Here is a 25,381-nt window from a genome sequence, read left to right as displayed (position 1 = left end):
AAGTGGCATTTTCTTCCCTGGCAGGCAAGCTCTAGGCCACAAATCAAACCTAGGCCATCTGTCTGATTACAAAAGCACCTTGCTTACACAAGAACTAATTTGGAAACATGAATGAATACCTGCTGTCATCTATGAATGACAAAAGCAGAGGGAGTCAGGGCAGAAAGCGGATGTATACTGTAAGAGATCTGTATTAAACCCTGAACTCTAGAAAGGCATACTGAAGACAGTACTTTGCTTTTCAGATGTTAAGATTTCACCAAAATTCGAGGGGTCTTTCCAGCTCATGTCACTAAACTGTAGGAAAAAACCAGCTGTAGGCATCACCTGGTCTTGAAAAATGTGCTTTTTCAGGTTCATCTCAAGACAGTGGTCTAATCCAGTGACTCGTCCTTTAGCAAAGCTCACTGAGCAGAGCTACCTGGGCTAGAAGACAGAGTAACTTCTGTGTGTATAAGAATAAAGAAAAATATTTTCCTTTCTGAAGGGCTGTAGCTTTCAAAGCTTTATAAAACAGATACAGTCAGCCAGAGATTTTATCTCAGTATGGTTAATGAAGTCTTGGCTCTGTCTCTCAAAGCAAAAGGTCTTGGCCAGCTCAAGGGGCTGAATCTAGGGCTTTTATTTCACAAAATAAGGCTAAAAAGAACCATTTAAATCTAATTTGATTTCCTGGATCATACAGGTTTATTCTTACCTTTTGTTTCTGTCCATGCTGATGGTATTAGCAGATGATTCCAATAAAAGCGATACAAGGTTAATTGGCATAGTAGTACATAAAAATTTTGTATTGATTTGTAGCCCCCAGATAAATACCAAAGAAATGGAGCCAAAACAATAATGACCATGATAAATTTAATGAGCCTGTCATACCAGGCCCATAATTAGCAATGGTAAATAGGTGGAAGATCTGTATGTGTACTACAAAGGGAGAGAAATGGTGCCACCTTTTAGTTACAGGATGGATAATCAGTTCCAAACTATCCCAGGAAGCAACCATACCACGACATGGAAGATTTATGAAAAATTTATTTGCCAGGGGAAAAAAAAACAAACAGGCGGTCATCAAGGATGTTGACACTGTGTATTTGCCAGATTCAGGAGTGATGAACAAGCCAGGAATTCTTAAGGGGACATGTAAGATACACACCTGTTTGCCACTGCCACAGGTGTTCTGCTGAAAATTATGGATAGAACAGATGATAATAACAATAAAAAATTAATTTCAGTAGTCAGTAACAATTTCTGTTACTGCTGAGAAAATACAGTGCTGCAGAGAAATTTTTCTTCCATCTGTGTCACAGGTACAAAAGCCCAAATGAGGCAAATCTGAGTTGAAACACACGTTAATGGGGAAACACCAGTCACTGCTGGGAAGAGAAGGAAACATCCTTTTCCAAACCTATTTGTGGAACATAAAGAAACAAAAGCCTACAGATCCTTTCTGGCTTTGAGGTAGAAGTCTTTGACCCTTGCTTTTATCAAATCATCCTGCACACTGAACTTTGCTTTGATGGCTCTTGTATTCTCCCAGAGGAAAAGATTACAGCTGGACACAATATAGAGTACTAAAGACAATTTTGGAATAAGAAAATTGGAGATATTGACAAACTTGAAAAAACATCAGCAGAACAGTGGACAACATGTGCTTACTGACTATGCTAGTTCTGGTCACTAGTGGTTTAAACAGAGAGGCTTTTGTGTATATTTGATATTATCCTTCAGCAAAGGGTGTCCAACTGGATAGGGCTTTTTGCCCCACTTAGGGCCCCTCTTCCAAATGGGCTTTGCAGATCTGACGGGCCAGCGGGTCAGGTACCTGTGAAAACACCACAAACACATTTCAGTTTGAGACTGATCACTGAGAAAATGTTCCAGCTGAAGCAGAAGCAAGACACTATAGCCTTTGCCTCCCTAACACACCTCTTTATAAAAGGAATAACCATGAGCAGAGCTCCCTCAATTCAGAAGGGACCACGGGAAAGGAATTTTTGTTTGTTTTGGAATTTCTAAGCTCATCTCTCTACTGAACCCACTGGCACTTGCTTGCTTCCAATTTCACAAAACAAATCAGGTGTAGTCTCCAGGCTGCTGGCAAGTTGTCCACCTGCAGCTAAACTGGAGTGCCAAATCCCTTCATTGCAACTAAGTCCAAGACTGAATGCATCCAGCCTCTAGGGGAAGTGTTATTTCAACAGCTGGTCTCAATAAGGTAAACTAATTACAAAGGCTAAATTCTGTGAGAAAGCTTCTAAAAACGAATACATTTACTTTGTGGGGATAATTAGCTATTACTTCTGCATGCAATGGGTTTCTGGCCTAGTCTTGTATTTTTATATGTCCATATTTGCTCTAGTGTTCTCTGTACAATGCTATAAGAGCTTGCTCGTGCAGGAAGTCAGCACCTACAGTGTAAGAGGTATTAAAATGGAATTATCATCACAACTACAAATCTCTGTGAAGAGCAGTGTCTGGCAAATATCCTCTGCTTTTTACCATTTGAAGTTTTAGACTTGGCTTTGCAAACAGGCAGGGGATTTCAGATCCAGAATCAGTTACTGGAAATCTTACCCTGTGGCTGGGTGGCCTGGAGTTTTGTTAGGCTTTAAATCTTTTGCTACCAGTAGAGAGGGGAATAGAGGTCCTTAGAGAAAGAGGAGTCTTTTCAGACAATAAAGATCCAAAGTAAAACCTTAGCATAATCTGCACAAACAATGCTCCAACAAATTAGAATTTGGAACAGACTGATAAACTTTGTCCAGCGATGTTTGCACGCCACTGTTGAGTAATCCCATGGTCTTAATGTAACCTCAATCACTCATCCTCCCCACAAAAAGCTTTGTTACCTTTTATTTGCATTGTGCAAATTTGAGATATTAAGAACTTTGGACAGAGACATTTGTTTGAAGGCATTTGGCACATTCCTGAGAGCTACAAAGAAAGCCTGCTATGCCAGGCAGCTACAGACTGCAGAACAGCAGCCCATTTAGCACTTTTCTTCCTCAGTACTCCCTAATAGCACAAACTGAAAAATTAATCACATGTGGAGCTTTCTGCCTCTGAAATCAAGCCACTTTCAAAATGCTTTGCTTTGAGGAGTTTATGACAGTTAAAACACCTAGAAGCACCAGCAGGAGGGGTCTGGGTGACAACACATAGCAAATCCAGCCACTTCTTTTCCTATATGTGCATTAAACTCGTCCCTTCTGAGCCATAATGCTATGCTAGTGCATTAGTGGAATCCCTTACATAACAGCATTGGGACAGGAAGTAGGAGAGACTTTCCTGTCTCTAATTTCATATGCAAGGGGACTTCAGAGAGACCAAACACAGGTCCCCAGTTTGGAATGTGGCAAAGGACCATGGCAAGGCAGCTTCTTTGGGAGAAGCTGTAAAGGTATTAGATGAGCACATGGGCTAGGTCCTCCTTTTCATATTCCCCTTGCTGCAAGGGGGGTGCTGTAGCACAAATTTTGCTATTGCAAGACTACACTTACAGAAAAGGAGGGAAAAAATCCCAAATTGTTTTAATGCATCAATGTGCCAAGTGCAATTCTGGTCACGTGTCCACACGATTACGGGAAAGTGCTCCTGTGATAATAAATGATCTCACTGGGAGAGTAGTGAATGTGTGAATGTGAGATACACATCAATGCTGTATGCAGGTTTAGACAGACAGTGGCTTTTTAAGAAATCCCTCTGTTTCTGTGTGGGGGCTGGAAGTGCACACCCCAATTCTGCATAGGAAGGAGGATTTAGTAATGGCCTGATTTTAAAGCTTTTGTTATTTCTCTTTTGAGCAGGTCTAATCCAGCCCTCTGGTCCAGGCTTTTGGCTTCCTTTGGGGACTGCAGGCTGGGGCTTTTCATTGTTAGCTGAAACAGACATTTGGACGCTTTCCCTTCCTGGAGCACATTTGCTTTTAGGGCTTTTAATACTTGCTTTGTCCCAAACTCAAACTTGTCCTATTTTGTTTGCTGCCTCTTTTTTTTTTTTTTTTTTACCTTGATTCAGCAGTGCAAAAGCCTGATGCCTGGGAGCAGTCAGTCTACAAAGTTCCTTCTCTCTGACTAACTCCATTTCCTACTGATTTCACAGATTTGGGATTTTTTTCTGTGAGTAAAAACAATCCACAAAACTCACAGAGGAGAGCTTCAAAACTCAGTACACAGGACTTCCCCGCGAACTCTGCCGTCCATGTAAGGTAGGGTACACCCTTTTCTCACCAAGTGCCCCTACTTTTCATTGTATCAAATAAGGTTTGTCTTGGGGAGTTTTTATGATCACCTACAAACACACACTGGCAGAATCTTTGAATCTTCTCGAGTAGCTGAAGGTTGTCAGGACAGACTCTTCAGGTGGACGCCAAATGAGGCTGGTCCGCAGTGACCTCATGCGTCACTTCAGTGTGCAGAGCTCCCACTCTAGGCAAAGGGGACATAACTGCCAGTCTTGGGAATTGTGACTCACCTCAGAGCTCTGTTTGCCCCCTTGGTAGAGATCTAAGCAAGAACAAGAATTCCTAGACTCCAAGTGCACAAATTTATGCAAAAAAACCGTGATAGGAACGCTGGTGGGATTTCCCTGATGGGAAATGGCAAGATACAATCAGGATGGAAACAACTGTAGTTAATTCACCTGCAGTCTTTGTAATAGCCTAAAATCTCTGTAGCATGTGGAAGTCTGTTTTCATGGATTCTATTCAGTGGGCAGGCCTTCCCACTTGGAGGCCACCACTTCAGACCTAGGAGTAGGCACGAGGCTTTCATGTGCAGGATAAGGGAAATGGGAAAACCACATACACAGCTCAAGCAAAGGCCATGTTGGTAGAATTCAAGTCTGAACTTCTGAACCCTCGCTGAATTTTTTCAATATGGCTTTTGTTTGGATTAAGAGCAGAAGGCAGAGGGCTACAGACTGCAGGAAGCACTCGATCAAAGTGCTGGCGAGACTGCCTCCTCCCTGCCACATCCCTTCCCATGACACCTCTTGGCTTTGCTCACCTGCAGCCCCTCTAGCTCTTTGCTTTTGAATACACATGCTATGCACAACACAGTTCCCATGCAGATGAGAGGAACCACATGCTGCTGGAGTGAAATGCTGATAGCAGGAAAACCAGATTCTGCTCCCAGGGATGAGAGGTGTCCACAGAGCCTGAGAACTTTGTAATTCATGAGGAATTTGTAGGGAGCCTGCCTCTTGCTTAACACAGAACAACTCCTCCAGTTCAGGTGATGGAGGCGGGATTGACTTGGTTACTATCTGTGCCAAGTTATGCTCTTCCAGTAAGAAGCTTGGAAACAGAGTGGCAGCTGAGCACTCAAAATCAAGTACTCCATAATCTTACAGCACCTCTTGCTGACAGACCCCAGAGTCAGGGAACCTGTGATATCCCCTAGTCCTTTTGGATAGGGAACAACTTCACAACACAGTGTTGTGTTTTAACCAATATTTTGGATGTGCCAGAAGAACATGAGTGGTATATTAATATTAAAAGAGCATCTAGATGCTGGCTTGAATTCAGGGACTGTTCTGGACTGTTAGTCCACATTTTCCATGCAAAAACTTCCATGCTGAAAAGAAAACTGCTGAGCTATTCAGGTTTCCATTACTGAAAGGAAGACGTTTGACCTACAGCTGAGCTTGACTGTTTCCCAAATGATTCTGATGTGTGGTGGCTGCATATACATTACTCTGGAGTATGGGAACAGTCTGTCACCCTACACAATGCTGGTGAAATCGCTTAGAACTTCCTCAGCCTCACAGGCTAGTGAAAATATTTTGTTGCTGCAGCACTTAACTGGAACACGCCAGGCTGGAGCATGAACAAATGCAGAAATAACAGCAGGAAGTTTTGAAAGGGAGAATACAGGCTGAGGATGAGGGAACAATCCTTGGCTGCATGACAAATTTGCTTGTGAAATGATCCCCTGGAAAGAGTGAAAGCCCCAGACTGGGCCAAACATGAGGAAAATTAACTGTAGGGAGTAATTCTGCATTGACAGGGTAAACTTCATTTGTTTTCAATGTCCAACTTCTGCAGACAAATGATACATAAGAGAAGGTGAGGACATGAGACTCAAGAGTTCATGGATGATGTGGGTTACTCCCATGGCCAATTCTTCAAAAGCAGCATAGCTAGTAAAGCAGTTAAGTGGTAACATTCATGAGCTATCACTGTCAAAAACGAATCAAGCAGAAAGCAAAAAGGCAAAGAACTGAAGTCCAAGAAATGAGAAATATCATGGCAAGTCTCACCTGGACAGTGTCCCAACTGCAGAGGATAGAAGAGGGAGATTTGGAATGCTCCCCAGTTGAATTCTGACCACAGGGTGTTCTTATATATCTCCTACCACCCTCAGCTTAGCTGACCACAAAGCTTAACATTTCACTTTCATCTTCTGCCTTCTTTTGCAGTTCCCAATCTCCTCCTCTGTGTTACATTACATCATGGATGAATGTTCCATACTATGCTAGACAGCTATATAACCAAGTACAAGGCAGGATTTGCAGGTCAGATATTCTCAAAGCATTCTGCTCTTCTTGAATTCCAGTAGTGGAAACAGGATAAGGAGATGGAGTGGGTAGAGGAAGGCCAGCTGCCAAATGACCCAGTGCAAAGCAGGGAAATCCTTATTGCTTTGCAGAGAAATCTGGGGCATGTAGAAGGGAATGTCCAAAGTTCGTACAATTGAGATAGTATAACCAGTTCAGAAAACAGAGCAGGAATTCTGCTTTTTGGAAAACATCACTGAATAAGCACCAGAAGAGCACCTTCCTGAGAGGCAGAGGGGTTCTGCATGATAAATCCACACTTCACAACACTAAATCAATGGCATGTCAGCACCCCTGACCCTTGTTAAAACAAGGCAGTTTGCTGATAGTTCCATATGGAGGCATGATACCTTTTAATCCCAGCTAGGTGCTAGCCAGTGCATGCCAGACTCTTTGGATTTGAAGCAGGCTCACTTTAATCAGGGTGACAGTGACATGGGCCACACATTCTGGCCAAGACAGCCACAACTGCAGTAAAAATATATCCGAGGAACAGCTTTTTTTTTTTTAGTGCTTTCAAAAGTATACATTAATGCAGCTCCTCAGTTCTTTATATACTTCCTTAGTACATTTGCCCAGGAGCCATAGAGTTCCTCCTGTGTAGCTGGCCTTAGACAATGTACACATTATTTAAGGAACACATCAGTTTTTCATCAGGCTCATTTGTCCCTCTTTTGGCAACAAATGAAGCTGCTTTCAAAAATACTGACACAGCCTTGGAGGAAGCCTGGCCACAGGGAGCACCAACCAGAACTTTGCCAAACAAGAAAAAAAGTGCAAGGGATGGCTCATCCAAATGAAGTAATCTGCCAGACTTCAGCCAGGCCAGAGTTGCTGCTCCGAGTCTACATGCAGTAATTCAATGCTCAGGTCTGTATCATGGCAGAGGCACTGGGCTCTGAGTCCCAATTGACACTGAAGTGATGAATCTCCTTCAATCTCAGGTGGTGTGAGTGGAATCAGTCCCCATGGCTATCTTAGGCTTTAGTCCTGTCATTCTAGCAGTTGATGGTGTAGTATGTCACGAGCTCTACCATGAGTAAAACATTCTTCACCTCAGTGTAAGATGGCAGGCAGCTCCCAGACACTACAAATTCCCACAGAAGTGTGTGAGGTAACATCTGGAGTAGACAGTGACTTCTCAGAAGCCCTTCCTTTACAAAAGTGAAAACTTTCTCCATCCAGAGTAAAGAGACAGACAACAGATTGCTTACATTACCTGTGCTTGTCTTGGAAAAGCTTTAACAAGGGGCCCAAACATATTATGAGGCATCTCTGTTTCTCCCTGTTGACATTCCCAGGGCCATAGCAGCAGTGCAGAAAGGCACTGCTACCTCTCATCTAAGCAGAGTGGTAAAGATGGCTAGAACAGCCAATACAGTGATCTCAAAAAGAGATAAAGCTCGAAGATTTGGAAAATACATCACTTAACTGAGTAATGCACTGCCTGCTATAATGGGCTCTCTTTAGATCCTGTTGATGTCTTCTTGAACTGGCACTTAAAAATCCAGTAGACATAAACACAATGAAGGAACAAGCTAAGTCAGGTGAATAGCTCTGATATTACATGTTTAGAGGATGATGCAGACATGTTCTGATGGCATTGAACAAGGCAGCTTGTCTGACTCCAAAGTTCAAGCCCACTTCTGCCCCTTTTCTCCCCTGTCAGTTCACTTGCATTTGGCAGCACCACAGATTGAGTGCTTCCCAAGTTATGGCAGACTCACAGGAAGCTTTGGAAACAAGTACAGAGGCAAAGACAAGGTAAGCTTGGACAAGTCATTTATGTGGGAAACTTCTGATAACAGCTCTGGCTTCATTCCCAAAATAAGTACCAGCTAAATTACTTCAGTCATTCAGCATGTGGGTGCACTTCAGGCTAGAGGAAGGAAGCAATTTGTAACTCCTGCCTTATGCCATGCCAGCTACTGCTCCAGAGAGCAACGAAGGAAGTACAGGTGGGGGTTCACATGGTCAAAATTCTTACAGAATGGCCAAGATTTTGCAAGGCTCCAACACACAGAGCTTTCCCCTTCCAACAGGCTGATAAGACAATATCATGAGGGATCAGGAGAACAGAACTTCTGGAGTACTCCTGCACTTTATCCTAGTTCTTGGGACGCATTTGTATAGTGTCAGCCCCACCATCAAAACTTGCAATCCCATTTCTTGATCTTATTCTCTTATGTCCACTCAGACCCCAAGGTCTGCCTACTTCAATGCGACTCCATATTGTCAGCAAACAGCTCTGCTCTCTTTTCCTAAACTGTTTCCACTAGGCCTGCTACATTCCCTCTTTGGGAAGAGAAAAACAAGGGCAGTGTAGGGAGAGGCTAGCAATGCAGTCATCTCTAATTTAATTAATTTAGAGGTGTAGCACACCTACTTGCATGCAGAATGTATCTAGAGGTATTCATTCTTTGTTCTTACTAAAGGTCTATAGAACAATTTGTAAGAGTCAGGGCATCAGATCTGGAGTCCTGGTGTGATTTCAGAAAGATACTGCATTTACCATTTCCAGTCTCAACCTGCTACTCAGGGTTGCAATGTGAATGCTAACAAGATAATATGCTCCACCCCACAGCTGCCAAATAAGACAGAGATACCAAAGAATACTCAAGACTTCTAAGACACAAGGAAGAAGTTATTACAGTTGAAGTATCTGATGGCTACAGGCCTGCATCAAATGTTGAGTCCTCTAATTTGACCCTCACTGATACCCATTATGCAGCCTGCTAGCATTTCCAGGAGCCTCTCTCAAATCTCCACTGTAGAGTCAGACGTGAAATGCAGGAGTCTCCAGCCTTGCAGTCTAAGCTCTCCCAGCTACAGCCCCATGGCCTCTGGTAACCCCATGGTTTGCTAATGCAAGATTCGTACACGGCTCTGACATCCCCATGGAAACAAAGTGTGAGGTTATAAACAGGGGATTAGCACCTCCAAGCGCCCAGCACAGAGCAGGAGGCGGCTGCAGGCTTTCCCTTTGCCCACCAAAGGCCAGGGGCCATTCAGGTTGGGGAGGGGGAAGAGGGGGCAGAGGGCGAATCGCTGACTGGAGGAAATTGGAATGGGGTAGAAGGTACAGGCCTGTGATGGGCCCCTGCTGGCTGCTCAGCCTGCCCTCCTCACTGCTGGTATCACTGTCTGGACACCCTCCTGCTGTTGGGGGCTGAAAAGGCTAAGAGAGAAGGGACTGCTCAGCCTGGAGAGCAGAAGGTTCAGTGAGGTCTTACCAGTGTTCCTAAGTACCTGAAAGGACAGTGTAAAGAAGAGAGGGGAGGGCTGTCCCCCATCACTGGTGCTCAGTAACAGGACAAGAGGGAATGGGCACAAATTAAAAAGAAATTCTGTCTGAATGTAAGTAACACTGTCTTGTATGAGGCTGGTTCTCTGGAACAAGCTGTCCTCAGAAGAATCTGGGGAAGGTCTATCCTTGGATATACTCAAAACCTGGCTGGACATAGTTCTGAGTAAGCTGCTCTAGGTGACTTGGCTTAAGCAGGGAGCTTGGACTAGACAATCTTCAGAGGCCTCCCTCTTCCAATCTCAGCTACTCTGAGCTGCTGTGACTCCATCTGTGGCATCCTCCTGTGACTGCCTTACTGATTGTTAGTGATGAGGAGGTGAGCACAGCTGAGGAAGGGCAGGCAGACTCTAACATGTGTGGCAGTTTTAATCTTGTGTGAACAAATGGTTTATATGAGATATGACTTGTCCTTAAGACTGCCAAGAGAATATCATGACAGATCTTCTCCAAAATCCTGAGTACTCCTTATGAACCCTGCTGCCTGAGGCATTTCTCACCCAGTTGTAAGGAACTGCTTTTCCCTTTCCAATTTATTCCTGAATAAGAGAAATGTGGAAAGACAAGACTATTCACCTGTTCAGCTTGGGTTTCTTGGGAACATGCCCTTCAGGAAGTGGAGGCCTATGGTTTGGCAACAAACCTGAAACAGAAAAAGATGTGAGAATATTTTGCAGTGTCTCTTTGCTTCTATTGCATTCAGAAGTCACATTACACCTCATAAGCCAGGCAACAGCACAACAAAAGCTCAAGTACATTAGAAACGCTATTTTATCTTCAGTCACTGCTGAATCTGCACCCCAGCCAGAGAAGCTGGGAAGTTGTGCTGGGTATAGGGAAGAAATATACACCAAAGACACTGTCACTTGGGCTTATCACAGAGGCTTTTACAGAGGACACGGGGCACTGGTGTCCCATCAGATTCCATCTCCAGGATGGAAAATCTGACTATTAAAATTCTCAGTCCATTTAACTTGGATACAACTCAGGTACCAGGCACAAAGATCAGCACAATACTCTTGACTGTGTCAACCTGGGAAAAGTAAAAAAGTCATCACATGGCAGATGGCAGAGTTGCACATTACTAATGGGGTAGGTCAAGCTTAGGTAAATCAAGTAATTTCAGAAGCAGGTGTTTAATCATTAGTTACTGGAGACTGAGCCATTTCCTAGATCTTTCTGCAACACTTGTCTCATCTATAGGGATAAATATCTGCTGTCAAGGCAAGAGTCAGGACACAGAGAAAGCAGAACAAGTAGTCTCTGTTCCATCACCCTGTTCCAGCACTTGGACCATAACAAGTTTGCTGGGTGACTGGACAATGACATCTCACTGAGCTATACGAACTGGGCAGGAGACCCCTCTCAAGAGGTTCAGTAGGTACCTTACAGTCAGGGGTTATGTACCTGCACGGTGAGCCATCTGCACACACACAGCAACCTTCTTGTGCTCCTCCAAGCAGAGGCCTGTGACCCTTCGTGGCAGCATCCCTCCATCTGAACGGATAAACTGACTGAGCAGCAAGACATCCTGAGGGAGAAAGAAGGGCAAAACCATCAGCTACCTTCACTGCTGTGACTGCAGGTGTTGTGCTGAGCCTTGTGTTGTGTACAGAACTCAAAACAATGTAAAACAAACAATGATTCCTCCCTACGCATTTTGTCTGCAGCTTGGCAACAAGTGGCTTTTGCCTGCTGTCACTGCCTGCCAGTTTAGCTTAGTAAGGTCACTCAGATGGTTTGAGTCTTCCCCTGACTTCACTAGTGTAAACACATGATGTCAGCTGCAATCCCTGCTCCTTCACTGTCTCACTACTTGCTCCAAGATTCTTGCTAAGATAATGTGTCCTAGGTACTAAGAATTACACAAGACCTACAGATGGATATTGTTTACACAACTTGAAATGCCATCACAGCTGCTGTCCTAAAGTTCACAGATATGTTAGATCACCTCTGACTCCCTCCTTGTTCCCTCAGAGCAGGACTGTTCTCTGCTATCTCCTCTTCAAACTTTTATCTAGTTTCCCATGGTGGAGCTCCCCTCAGGTCTCTCCAGAGGGGTGGAGAGCAGGGAAATGTTCCAAGATGTTGCATGAGGAAGCTTTATGTAAGAAAAGAATATGTGCTGATGAGAAAGGACTAATAGGATAAATTGCTGCAGTCAGTCCTTCAACTGTGCGTGCATTAGGTGGGGCTGTGACAGTCATGGTGCACGAAAGGAGCACTTGAAGCATGCTGAGGGCTCGTCTGTGATTCGAGAACAATTTAGACTACGCTGCTGTTGACCTTTACAATTAAAAACCCTAGAAATGTAAAGCAGCCTTTTTAATAAAAACAATTTAAAGGGATCTCTAGGATCAGATAGTATCACAGGGCTGGAATGACAAATTTTTAAACACAGCAGCAACAGCTGTTGCACAAGTGTCCCATTAACTGTACACAGTACAACAGCCCAGGATTCAGATCCATGCTCTCCATTTCCACACACAACACCAGAGCTAGATACCCCTCAAGGGGGTATTCAAAGATACCCCTCAGGCCAATATAAGTAGGCATTCCTGACATCCTGACATCAGCATAAGTTGGCCCAAATGGACTCCAGAGACTTCCCACTTGTTATTTCCCCTGCAACAGACTTGTTGCTGGTTGAGTTTACTTCTCCACGGCTGCTGTATGTTCCTAGTGGAGGCAGCAGGACCATGCAGAGGTGCCTGTATGCTGAGGGGACCAGCCAGTGAGTGTCCAGACAGAGCGAGTCCAAACGAGGCATGGCAGCACTTTGCACCCCTCAGCCAGGGCAACAGGCAAGAACAAAGAGCACTTGTTGCTTTTCATGTTGGGTGATCCTGACTGCTAGGTCACAGATTCACAGACCTGCTCCTAACCCCCCACCCTTGCTGTTCTACAAAGAGCTCCCTGGAGCATTCTTACCTTCATTTACTCATTTACTGGCCTTGCAAAAGCAAATAATCACAAGTGAATATAAAGTGAGTATTCAGAAATCTAGCTAACTAGGAATTACTCATGCAGCCCATTGCACAAGACCAGCTCAGCTATCAAGGGGGCTGCTGGAATTTAGGACGCCCTTGGTAATGATGGATTCTGAGAGATGCTGTCGTAGAATCATAGAATGGTTCGGGTTGCAAGGGACCTTAACGATCATTGAGTTCATCCCCTCCCTTGCCCTGCTGGGCACTCTGTTTGATGTAGCTCAGGACAGAATTGTGTTTCTAGCCTGTGAGTGCACATTGCTGGGTCATGTCCAGCCTCTCATCCACCAGCACCCTCAAGTCCTTCCCAGGGCTGCTCTCCATCTGTTCATTCCCTGCCTGTCTTGATACCGGGGGCTGCGCTGACCCAGGTGCAGCATTTTGCACATGGTCTCATTAAACTGCATGAAATTCCCACAGGCCCATTTCTGGAACTTGTCCAGGTTCCTCTGGACAAGCATCCCACCCTTCAGTTGTGACATCTGCAACCTGACAAAGGTGCACTCAATCCCACTGTCTATGTCATTAATGAAGGTACTAAATAGAACTGGTCCCAGTAAGGACCCTTGAGGTAGACCACTTGTCAATGATGTCTATCAGACCTGAGCAGTTGACCACTACTCTTTGGATGTGGCTATCCAATCAATGCCTTATGCATCTAATAGTCCAGCCATTGAGTATATCTCCCCCCAGTTTAGAAAGAAAAATATTGTGGGGACCATATCAAAGGCTTTACAGAAGTCCAGATAAATGATATCTATTTCCCTTGTCCACTGATGGAGTCACTCCATTGCCGAAGGCCACTGGGTTGGTCAGGCAGGACTTACCCTTGGTGAAGCCTTGTTGGCTCTATCAAATCTATCAAATCTGTCAGCCATGTGCCTTAGCACAGCTTCTAGAGGGAATGTTCTGTGATCTTCCTAGGCACAGAGGTAAGGCTGATAGATTAGTAGCTCTCACGCTCCTCCTTCCTACTCTTTTTAAAAATGCATTCCAGTCACCCGGGATAAAATGCTGGTTACAAGTGTTATAGACAAAATGTTGAGGGTTTTTATTTGTTTGGGGGTTCTGTGGTTTGTTTTTGTCCTTCCCACCCCCAATCAATACCATGCTCACTAATATATCATCATGACACGCAGCTTCCCTCTTCCCATAATTCTTGCCTTCTGCAGCCACTCGTCTACAGTGAACCCATTCAGACTGAGTCTCAGCTCCTTTGGAAACATGGCATGTCATGTAGGCCCACTGACATTTAGACACCGACTTTAATACCTCACTGATACAAAATTACTTACCAAGCACCCTATAGAACTATGCTGTATCCAAAGGAGAAAAGCCAGCTGAGCGACTAGCCCTTGGCTCCTGGGAGGCCATCCATGGTTAAAGGGAAGCAGAGTATCCCTCAGCCCAGCTAAAAATGGCCCTGCCAAGGAGAACAGTAACCAGGGCACCAGATGGTGCCAGCTGCACTAGTAGAAACTGGATGGAGGCCAACCAAAATGTCCAAGAACATTGACTTTTGACCACTCCTGAAATACACTGGATTGGATTCAGGAAACCAGAGCAGGACTCTATCCCCGCCCCCCCCATCCCCCTTCTTTAGATGTATGGATCTTCAAATCACCAACAGCTCAATCTGCCATTTAGCACATAACACTTCCCTAAGTGAAAAAAAACTGTTCAGCTCTAAGTACCTAGAAAGAAAAAAACTTGCAAGACTATGCTACTAGCCTGCTGCATTACTCTGTGGAGAAGAGGAAGAAAGCTGATGGCAAATTTGAGGCAGTTTCAGTCTTTGCAGCCATGAAAGCCTAAGTAGGCCACACACTCTTTTGAAGGGTGTGTGTGTGGTCCAAGCGATTTCTCATATTACCACCACACCTCATGGAGTCACAGGCTTGTTATCAAGTGTTTCCATGCAAAGAGGTGGTGGGAAGCAAATGGAGATAATTTTTTTTTTTCTTCCTATGGGGAAAAAAAAAATCAAGCGAATCTGTTCTCTGTTATCATCTCTGACCAACAGTGTCACCAACTGACCAACACCCTGGTGTGGCAGTCATTTCTTGACTGAAATCATCAGTCATGTCCCAGCTGCTACAGTTCCAAATCACAGTCATGCTGCTTGGCTCAAAATGCTGCACTCTTGACCAAAGGTTTGTCCATTTCTGAAGATTCCCCACAGTCAACAGGCCAGGTGCCTCTCCCAGAATATTCACACAGATGTATCTTACCACTGGGACAAAGCAGACAGGTACAGCCAACTTCATGGGGCAGCTGTAGAGGGAAGTGAACAAGTACACAGGGCGGTCAAATTAAAAAATATGTCTGGCAAGTTCTCATGGTGCCGTCATGTTCCATGAAATTCACATTTTGTGCTAGTGGACAGCCAAGTCTGTAACCACTGATTTGCTTTAATCACTGGACAGCTCCCATGAGGCTGGACCCAGATTCCCACCCCTGTAATCTGCAGCATTTGATGAAAACAACTTGGACTGAATTAATCTAGGGCTAATAGGCAAAGCCTGCAGTTCGATTTCCCCTAACTGTTGCCAAAGCAAGATGACATATTTACTGCCTACTCAAACTAATGATGTTTGAAGTGGATAAGGGGGGGAAATGAAAAACAAGTTTAGCCTCCACTTCTAAAAGGGCTGGACAAACTTGCTAGATGGAGCACTATGTACCACATATTCTTGTGAATAGATGGTAACCAAAATGCAGAGGCACTGCATTTTAATGTCAGCAGACACTTAGAAAAGCAGGATCCTTGACTGACACGTGATTCATTAAAACTTTTATTTACCACAAGAACAGTTCTATCTGTGCAGCCAAATTACTACTGGGCTGTATCAGACAAGTCTGTCAGTCATTATTTCCAGTTATATAAGAATCTAGTTTGTCCTCTCTCCCTAGCTCCTGGGAGCTGTACACCATTCTCCACACGTTTTGTAAAATTGCAGATTTCAATCCAGTTGCATCTGTACAATGACCAAAATAATTTTTTTATCTTCGATGGATATGAAAAAAAATCAACCGAGATCTCAGTTTCACTGGACAGACAGACATATGCAGACCACAAACTGTGGGAATTTATATATTAAGCTCTGTTATCCTGAGCCACACCAGAGGATCAGGATTGAACTGGGAAAGACAACTGCAGCCCTCTACACCCCAGCTGAGGCAGGTTGGAATCATGACCTGCTAGCGCTCACAATGCCTGTTCGATTGATTAATGACTCTGGAGACACTGGTCCCCCAGTTCTCTGACAGCCAGAGTAACTCATTATGCCACTACTTTAGACTGTGCTAGCTGCACAGGACAAAAGGAAAGTCCTGTGAGGTCATATTACTCAACTCCCTCAGGGGCTAATTCAACACTTCCCTTTTCATAGTGCCTCATTCAGTCCAATTATAAGCGTCCCAAGCAAAAAAGCTCACACTTTCCTTTCTGTGCAACAGACTGATCTCAGCTTATCAATCTCAAAGGAACCACCATCTATTCCAATCTCTCACCAAGCTTACCTTATAGGTTATGCTGTATGAATTAGGTTATATCTTTAACAAAAATAGCTGCTCTCAATTTACAGATATTTAGGACAATTAACCATCATTGAGAAAAATGTCCCACTGTTTAATTGCCCACAGAGTTAAATGCCTGCACTTCACTAAAGCATCTCAAGATTCTGCTGCTCACCACAGCCACAGCAGAGAATAAAATAGCAGAAAGTACTCCAGTGCAGAAAAGGGAGATTTTTATTCACCTTTTTATTCACTTTAGTGCAGAAAAGGGAGATTTTAACATTTGAAAATCCTGAATATATGCAACTAGTACAAAGCATTGAAAAACATAAGGGACAAGTGAGAAGTGGTCAAATTTCTCCTAGTTCTAATCAGCCCCACAGAGGGATGCTTCTAAATATGAGGTAAGAAATCTCTACAATTTCAAAATACCACTTCACAGTGCTCTCTTTAGCTCTTTGTCCAGAAGGAGCACTGGATATATACACACTAGATGCACATGCATTCAAAATCTATGTGACAGCTGAGATGAATCTACATTCGTAGATTGCCTCTCAGCACCACAATTTATCTTAGATAAGAAATTATCTTAGCAATGATTCTCAAGACTGGCTGCAGAATCTCTCTTCACATTTAGTTTCCTCTTGCCTACTTAATGCACAGTAGAAATCAGGATCTAAGAATCGAAGTGAAGTGTGGAAGAAAACTCATAACTTAGTTCACCCTACAAACACATGTAAAACTCATATTTCACACTGTCTGTTGTGACCAATTTCTAATTCTGGAACTCAGACTCTACAGAAGCACATTGTCTAAAACATCTTCGGTTCTTGATGGCATTATCTCTCCAGATACTCAGAGTCTTCTACCACACATGGCAGCAGGAACTGAATCTATGTAAGTCTACATATAGATTTCCAAGATGTAATCCATTGCCGTAACTTATTTCATCCCTGAACATCAGTTTATAGTTTCTGAAGGGTTGTAAATGTGTGACTCATGGAATGCTTTCTGTAAATCTCTAGAATTACTGAGTTTAATGATGCTGTTTATGTCTTGAATTTATAAGTCACATAAAATGATATGAACCTTAAAAAAGTATTTTCCAGAGTCAGTAACAAGTTAGTTTTGATCACTACACAATTCAGTAACCATGAAAAAGAATTGCAAGGAATCTCTGCATTCAAACACAGGCCACAGAAAACAGACATTTGTAGTACTTTACAAAGCTTAATGGTATTTGTCATTTCACCTAATTTATTATGATCTGCAAATTCACTGTATATCCAGGTTTCCCACGTTGTTGAGAAACCAAGCCAGGAAACACTAAATACTCCCCTGCCCCCAACTTATTTCACTGTTTAATATTGCACCCAGCCTGAGTAAGAATCACCAACAACATTAGATTCTAAATGTCTCCACTTCTGCAACACAGGCTGTGAAAGATACTAAACGTATTTCATTTACACCTCACATCTGTTGTTTCACCTGTCTGGAGTAATTGCAAGTATTTTGTCTGGTAGTATTGCTGTATTCCTATTCTTCATAATTCATGAGTCTTAATTAGTCCTATCCAACAGGTTATTTGCTTTTACTCCTAGCTGACACCTTTTATTTTGAATTTGCAATGTTTTATTTACCAATGTGTAATCATGAGCATCATTCTCCTTCCTCTCTTATCTACTTACGTCACTTGCAGTTTTCAAACAATTTGGTGATTCCCTAGGATTATTTTTTAGGCTTTAAAAAAATCCCGTGAGCGAAGTAATGTATTTGTTAGCTAATTCCTTCAAGACCTTGAGGCAACATGCAATACGGGCCTGCTGGTCTGTACCTAATGCAATGCTTAAGGTATTTCTGTATTTGTTTTTCCCTGCTGTTTTACATTTGCAAATTGCCATCAATATACAGATAGTAAAACATAATTTTTCCTTTGCATGCATGCACTAGGACTACACACAAGCAGCACAGTCATTTTGCAGCCAAAGTGGCTTTCAGTCCCCTTCTCCTCTCAGTAATGGACTTTCTCACAAACATTTCTTTTTTCCAATGTATTTGTATCCCCCTCTCTAATCCTATTGACATTAGCTTATTCTGAGTTTTCTGTTGCCTTATCTTAGTAACAGCATGTTCCTGTCTGTTTTTCTTCTTTTCTAATTCCAGTGCTGGGTTTTGAGCATGCAAGGGGGTAAATTAGTCCTTTTGGAAACTCTGTGTCTGAGTGACCTCTTGTAAAGTTACATTCTGCATCTGCTATATCATGCTTCTTATTCTGAAGCGTTCGTGACTGTTGTGCTTTTGTTTCACAGCACTATAGGATTTCCTTCACATATTCTAGGTTTAGTGTTATCCCCTCTTAGTTAATAAACTTCTCATTAGCATTTCCTACAAAATGCTTGAATAAAACCTGGTTTTTTCTTTTGCAAGGTAAGTAAAAATGTATGCTCCTTCATACTCATGAAGAGTTTTAAAAGCTGTATGAAACAGTTACTAACTTAGTGAATAATGACAAATAAGAAATCTTAGTGCTTGAAGTCATATAAGTGACCCAGTCAAATCTTCTGGCCTCTCTGGAGCTAGGCCTGTATCCACTGACAAAATGCTACATTCCAGTTTGATTCTCTGGGAAGTGCAATGGTGAAAGGCAGCTGGGCACAGAAGAGCTATATGGCATTTCAGATCAGATGGCCATGTGAGTAATTCCAAATCTCCTATTTGATACAAGCTCATCCTTTTTCCCAGGAACACCATCAGCCAAGGCATACAATTACTGTGTAGGAGGCTCTTGCTACACCCAAGAGAAGCAGAGCTGGAGTTAACTATCTTTACTACACCCAGGAAAACTTGAGAGGGGCAGGTTGTGGGGTGTGTAGATCTGAGAGCAATACTTGTCCAGCGATGACGGTTGGGAGAATTCTCCCATTAAACTTACCACATAATCGTACTTATGCTTCAGGTTCCAGCGACAGATGGGACACTGGCCAGAGGGGTTTGGAGGAGGTGGTGCTTCAGCATCCTCTATAATTCTCCCTTCAATCTAGGGAACAATTCAAAGCATGCAATGATCAGGCACAGCTTACAGCTCTACCTGCAGCTGTGACTCAAAGAATACTTTTCATTGAGTCCACAGTACATTGACCAGTTCTGTGAGGATGTAAGGGGAACAGTACCTGCATCATTCAACACACTTTTACAGAGATATAACAAGCCCTTTGGAATGCTTATGCCACAGACTACGGGGAGAAGGACAAATTCAAAGGGCATAGAAAACCCTCTGGCAAATTCTTGTGTATGTTTTTCTAAATGTAAACTAGTTGACAGTCAGTGTGCAGGTCTCATATTCACCTGAATTCCACTTATTGAACCACCATGCCTTGAAAGTGTAGAGGCCCTTTAGCTAAAAGCTTTAAAATAACTTTTCTTCTGGGAATATGAGAATGTCACAGAATAGCAGATGCATGTTAAAGCTGAAAACATATAGGGGCTTGCTGGATTATAAATCACAAGCAGGGAAAACTCTGAGCAAAATTTAAATTTAAGAAAGGATAGTTAGGAAATGTCTGTGGGGCTTGTAGATTTATTTTATAATACCAATATTTTATCCTGTTTAATTCTCTGAACAATTCTTTTACAAGATTATAAAATTGTATTTTGTACATCACTATAAAGTGGTGGCATCTAATACTCAAATTTTCTCACAAGTAACATGCAAAGAGATGTACAAGACGTGCAAAGGGAGAACTTGACAAACTTGTTTCCTATTCAGAGATGTGTTAGAAATACAAAGTCTATCTGCATGTGTACTTGGTTTTTTTTTTTTCTTTTTTGAGGACTTACTAATGGAAACAAGAGCTATCTCAAATTGCACCCAAATGAAGAGACAATAAAACTAAGCTGTTTTTTTCTTCAAGACATTTTGGAGTTTCCTCAGGTCAAATTAAGATTAAAAGCAATTCTGAACACTAACTGTCAGCCTCAAAGAGTGCAAGCACCAGAGTTTGAAAAGAAAACCTAGGTGGAATGCAAGATTACTTTTAAGAAAACATCAGGTTCTATGCCTGAAAACCTGGGAAGAGAAAAGCATGACCTTTTCTGTAAGGGTGCACTGGAAACTGGCATCCAGCTGAAGTCACAGAACTATTTCATATGCCAGATTTCTGCCTTTCTGGTGATAAAACAGAAATAGGTTAAGTTACTTGTAGTTTACATCTCAGTACCTCAGACAGAATTGTCAATTTTTAAGAAAGATTCCTCCCTCCACAAGTACAACAGCCAATTTTACAAAAACAAGTACTTAACTATGAATACAAGATGTAGGCCAGTATCTAATTTTTTATTAATCAGTGAAGTTATTTTCAGGGAAGTCTGTGTATCTAGTCTTGATTCTTGCCAGTCTGGCTTCAGACTGTACTATGACTGTAATTCCATCTTGGAAATAAACAGAGATTCAGAATGCTACGTCAACATCAATTTTTCTTGAGATAAATTTCCGTGTACAAGTTTTGGCAATTACCTCCCAACTGCTGTGGACTTCTATACTGTTAATCCACTCAGTTGCTATTCTATTAAACATCTGAAAGGGAGTGTAGGGGATCTACACTCTCAGTATGCTGATTAAATCTGTATTTCTCTGGGACTTATCAATTAGTTCACATCAAACACTTCCTTCAATACTGATTAAAAACACAGAAAGATGAGCAGGGAACTATGGATTCAGGGAAGACTGATGTAGAATTGGCAGGATAAATGGAGTGACCAATGGATACACTGAGAAATGTATCAGCCCTTTGGTTTGTCAATTTACACCATTTCTGACAACATTTCCCTCATCTAGGGGCATTGATGGATTCCAGACTGATGCTAGGATATTACACAGCAAATATATCCAATCTCCAGGAAGAGTTATTTTCATAAAGGGCTCTGCTAATGTAATGCTTATTTTTTCTACTTCAAGCCTCAGTTAATGTTTTGGACTTTTGAGAATATAATTTACCATCCCCTTTGAAACTGACTGAGTACAAAATACAGCAATCCATTGAGCGTGTTTTGTTAGTGTGCACACTCCCCTCTTGTTTTGGTTAAAACAACCTCAGATCACACTTGCAAACTCTTCTCTTCAGGTTTCTGGGCAAAGATTAGTAATTTTGCACCTGAAGGCAAGAAATAGATACTTTCCATCATACCTACTGTCACATCTTAAACTTATTTTTTGTTGACAGTCTTAGGACATCTTGCTAGCTGCCATATATTTTAGATATATAGTATCAAATAGAGTAAGTTTTCTGCTCCATGCAGGTTTCAGACACGACAATGTCTGCTAGCACAAATACAACAAAACTTTCAAGAAATTATATTTCTGACAAAAATACTTAAGAGTTTCAAAGGCATGAACAAGCAGGTTTAGGATAGTCTATCCCCTTCCTATTATTTATATGTATATAGAGTAACATTTAAGTGAACCCTGTTCTAGCCATTCCCAAATTCGTCCTTTACTCTCATCTTATATATATATATATATATATATATATATATGCGCATGTATGTATGTCTATAAAATAAGTACATAAAAAATATCTGTGTTATCTCTCTCCAGCCAAGGCATATAGTGCTACTGCCATATGCAATGTGAACAGAATAATGCAATCTCCTTTCCCCTTCAGAATTTCAGTGCCTCTAAAAATGACAATTTTCTTGCTAAAAGTGTAACACATTTGATGGTGCTAACTATGCAAAGTTTTAATTCTACTGCTTTTATCTTTTCCTTCCTGCCTTAAACTGTAGCTAAGAAAATGCTCTTCTTTATCAGTTACTTTGGAACTTCTGTTTCATTTCCAGGAGCAGTTTTCCTTTAGTATTTAAGGTCTTCCTTTGAAAACACCCCTTTTACTTAATTTTTTTTCACATGTGTTATAAGATGGAAGCTCTGTATCACCTGAAGCCAGTATGGCACACTCTGCGATTAACAAACACAACACAGATCAAAGGCATGAGATGTGTGTGGCATGTAGGCGGTACAGACACGTCCTGCAGTGCCACATTGCACTGCCAGCACAGGGTGAAGTGACAAAGCCACTGGCAATCCTCCCTAGTGCCTGTCCACACTCAAGATGATGCCAAATGGCGCCAGTTTAGGAAACAGAACCGTCTGAAGAACGGCCTCTAGTGTTTTAGATCCTGAATGCCTCTGGTCAGGGATTCCGACTTCACCCGGGCCACAGCAAGGGGTTTGGTGCTCCTGAGGGCTCTGACTGGAGGTACCCATCACCAGCAACAGAGTGACAATCCTGTCCTTTAGCAGCCAAACCCTCCACTGCTAACCTGCACTCCCAGCAAATCCCTACCCTGGCTCTGCCTTCACACTCTGAGAGGTCTTTAAAGCAGAAAAGCGTCCCCGTTTCTCCTTTACTTGTTGGGTAGGGCACGGACACACACACGGCTGAAGGAAGGAGAGGCCACGGCAGAGGCAGCTACCAAGGAAAAGGGGTGCAGGGACTTACTGTGGTCGTGTTGCCTTCAGTCACTTCCACGACTGCAAAAGAAAAAAGAGACGGGAAGCCACAATGAGACCCATGCAGCCTGAAAGAAGTAGTACTTAGGAGGGGGCGGGAGGAGAGGGCAAATTACAGTGACCGCAACCATCTCTCAAGGACAGCGGCGAGGCAACGGGGCGCGGGGCCGTGCAGAGCCCCCTGCGGACTCACCCTGGCGGAGGGCCCGGGCCGGCGGCGCGGCCCAGCCGCTCCCCAGGAGCCCGGAGAAGATCCGCCGCAGCCCCCCTCGCAGCAGGCTGGGCGCCGCCATCTTGCCGCGGCCGGCGCTGCCGTCACGGCGCTTCCGCCGGCGGGGAGGAGGTGCTGCCGCTGCCGCCATTTCGGGGCACGTCCCGCCCGCCCCGGGGCCCGAGGGGCAGAGCCGGGGGGAACAGGAGGGGAGGAGTCTGTTCTCCTGCCCGGCGTCTTCTGCGCGGGCTGGTCCTCCTCATTGTTTGCGTTTGTTTCTTTTGAGTTTATTGTGGTTGGTGCTGGGCTTGGGTTTTCCTGGTTTTGTTTTTGGTTTTTTTTCTTTGGTTGCTTGGTTGCTTGGTTGGTTGGTTGGGGGCTTGGATTTTCTGGCGGTCGTATCAGCTCGGGATCACAGCATCGCAGATTCCGCTAGGTTGGAAAAGACCTCTGAGGTCATCGAGTGCAACCTGTGACTGAACACCACCATGGGAACTAGATACTGGCAGTGCCACATCCAGTCTTTCCTTGAGCACCTCCAGGGATGGTGACTCCACCACCTCCCCGGGTAGCACATTCCAAAGTCAAATCACCCTTTCTGTAGAGGAATTCCTCCGGCTGTTCAACCTGAACCTCCCCTGGGCAGCCTGAGGTTGTCCTGGCACTGGTGGCCGGGGGGAAGTGGCCGATCCCCACTTGGCTACGACCTTCTGGGAGGTGTAGAGAGCGATAAAGTAATCCCTGAGCCTCCTCTTCTTCAGCCTAAACACCCGCAGCTCCCTCAGCTATTCCTTACAGGACTTGTGCTCCAGACCCTTCACCAGCTCCACTGCCCTTCTCTGGACCCTCTCCAGCCCGTCCATGTCCTTTTTGCAGTGAGGGCCCAGAACTGGACACAGCGCATGAGGTGTGGCCTCACCAGCACAGGAGGACAATCCCTGTCTTGGTCCTGCTGGCCACACCATTGCTGACCCAGGCCAGGATGCCACCAGTCTCCTTTATCCCCTGGGCACAGTTGGTTCATGTTTAGGAGGATGGAGGTAAATCTACTCGTAGTGATGCCTTTGTGTTGTGGAAGCCTGAGCTACACTCTTGCCACAGCTCCTGAATCTCCTAGCTTTCCAGTGAGGGAAGGCTGAGAGGTGGTTTTACTTCAACTATATGGCTCCTCTGTTTGGATGGGCTCTGGAGTGCCTCCTGCATCAAGGAGGGTGTCAGGCCAGCTGTGGGATTCGGGGGTTTGTTTCAAATCACCATTATCACATCTGTATGTTCCAGGGATCCTGAGGTTCCTGCCTGTTCCTGCAGTGTTTTGTGCATTTCAACGGGTGACAATTTGAAGTAGTGTGTTATCTGGCTGTAAGTCTTGTAAACAGTCAGTCTAGTTTAAACACTTTCCAGTTTTGTTTTAATATCACTTGTCTTTGACAGTTTGAAGGCTCCTGAGAGATCATTTTTTCCAATCACCTTTCTTAGCATACCTCATCGCTTCACTTCTCACACCTGCCTTTGGTGCAAGGTAGCCTAGAGCTGCTTGCTCAGACCCACATAGTCCACTGGGATTTCAGATACCAACAAACAATTTATCTTAGATGGTAATGCTGCATCTTCGTGAAGGGCATACTTGAGTTGAACTGTACTTGAGAGCAAAGGTCATTCATGGAGTTTCTCCAAGTGCTTGTTTATTTTCTGTCATTTCAACTCTTTAAAAAAATCCAGAAAGTGAAAACTAACAGAGTAAATTAAAATCACTTGTGAGTCATGCATGCTGATGGACATTCATGCCATTCTGTTTCATAAGTGGTCAACAGTGCTCATCCAAGATGTTCTGCGTGTTTTTCTGAGTTTGTATCTAAAATGTGGTGCAAAATGTAAACTGCAGCATAAATGTAAAATTTATTGTAAAATATAATTTGATCTTCCTGTCACAGGAGATCCTTCCATCTCTTTCCTCTTGTGTGTTACACTTGCTTCTTGTTACAGTCTACTTTGGAAATCTCTTTCAGTTGCAGGTCTAAGCTCTCAACTCTGGGACTTTCCAAAGAAGTGGGAATGAAGGCAGGGCTTCTGTCCAGACTCTTGTACTTTATGCCAAGCAGTGAAAGCAGGGCCATCCCATTAATTCAGAGAACAAATTGAGTAAGAATGCTTGCCGGAAGAGAGCTCTTCCTCTCTCACCGTTTTATGCTATATAATAATTTCTAGAATCAGGGTGATTTTCAACTTGTCCAAAAGCTTAAACATAAGAGCCAAACAAAATATTTACTGCCATCCAGTCTGGGAATTATTTCCTT

The 25,381-nt window shown here is 43.4% G+C and overlaps 1 protein-coding gene across 1 annotated transcript; it reads right to left on the bottom strand.

The window, feature by feature from the left end:
- Window positions 1-1,011: 1,011 nt before the first annotated feature.
- On the bottom strand, window positions 1,012-23,218 carry MRPS18A (mitochondrial ribosomal protein S18A). The gene is made up of 6 exons (XM_030945917.1): window positions 23,070-23,218; window positions 22,866-22,897; window positions 19,301-19,405; window positions 11,267-11,390; window positions 10,436-10,502; window positions 1,012-1,819 (listed from the first exon to the last, which is right to left on the bottom strand). Exons 1-6 carry the CDS (start codon window positions 23,167-23,169, stop codon window positions 1,675-1,677), a joined length of 573 nt encoding a protein of 190 aa, XP_030801777.1. The 5' UTR covers window positions 23,170-23,218; the 3' UTR covers window positions 1,012-1,674.
- Between the last annotated feature and the right edge of the window lie 2,163 nt (window positions 23,219-25,381).

This window comes from Camarhynchus parvulus, chromosome 3 (genome assembly GCF_901933205.1).
Source record: "Camarhynchus parvulus chromosome 3, STF_HiC, whole genome shotgun sequence".
NCBI classification, from domain to species: Eukaryota; Metazoa; Chordata; class Aves; order Passeriformes; family Thraupidae; genus Camarhynchus; species Camarhynchus parvulus.
Note: the sequence above shows the minus strand (reverse complement) of the source record. Positions and strands in the feature narration are given on the sequence as shown.

What these genes read in the sequence shown, in the direction of transcription:
- MRPS18A (XM_030945917.1), bottom strand. Translation starts at nt 23,169, where the DNA reads ATGGCGGCGCCCAGCCTGCTGCGAGGGGGGCTGCGGCGGATCTTCTCC. An exon ending in AGCATAAGTACGATTATGTG is followed by an intron (nt 11,391 to 19,300) that starts GTAAGTTTAATG and finishes TTTCTCCCTCAG; the next exon opens with GATGTCTTGCTGCTCAGTCA. An exon ending in GCAGATGGCTCACCGTGCAG is followed by an intron (nt 10,503 to 11,266) that starts GTACATAACCCC and finishes TTTCTGTTTCAG; the next exon opens with GTTTGTTGCCAAACCATAGG.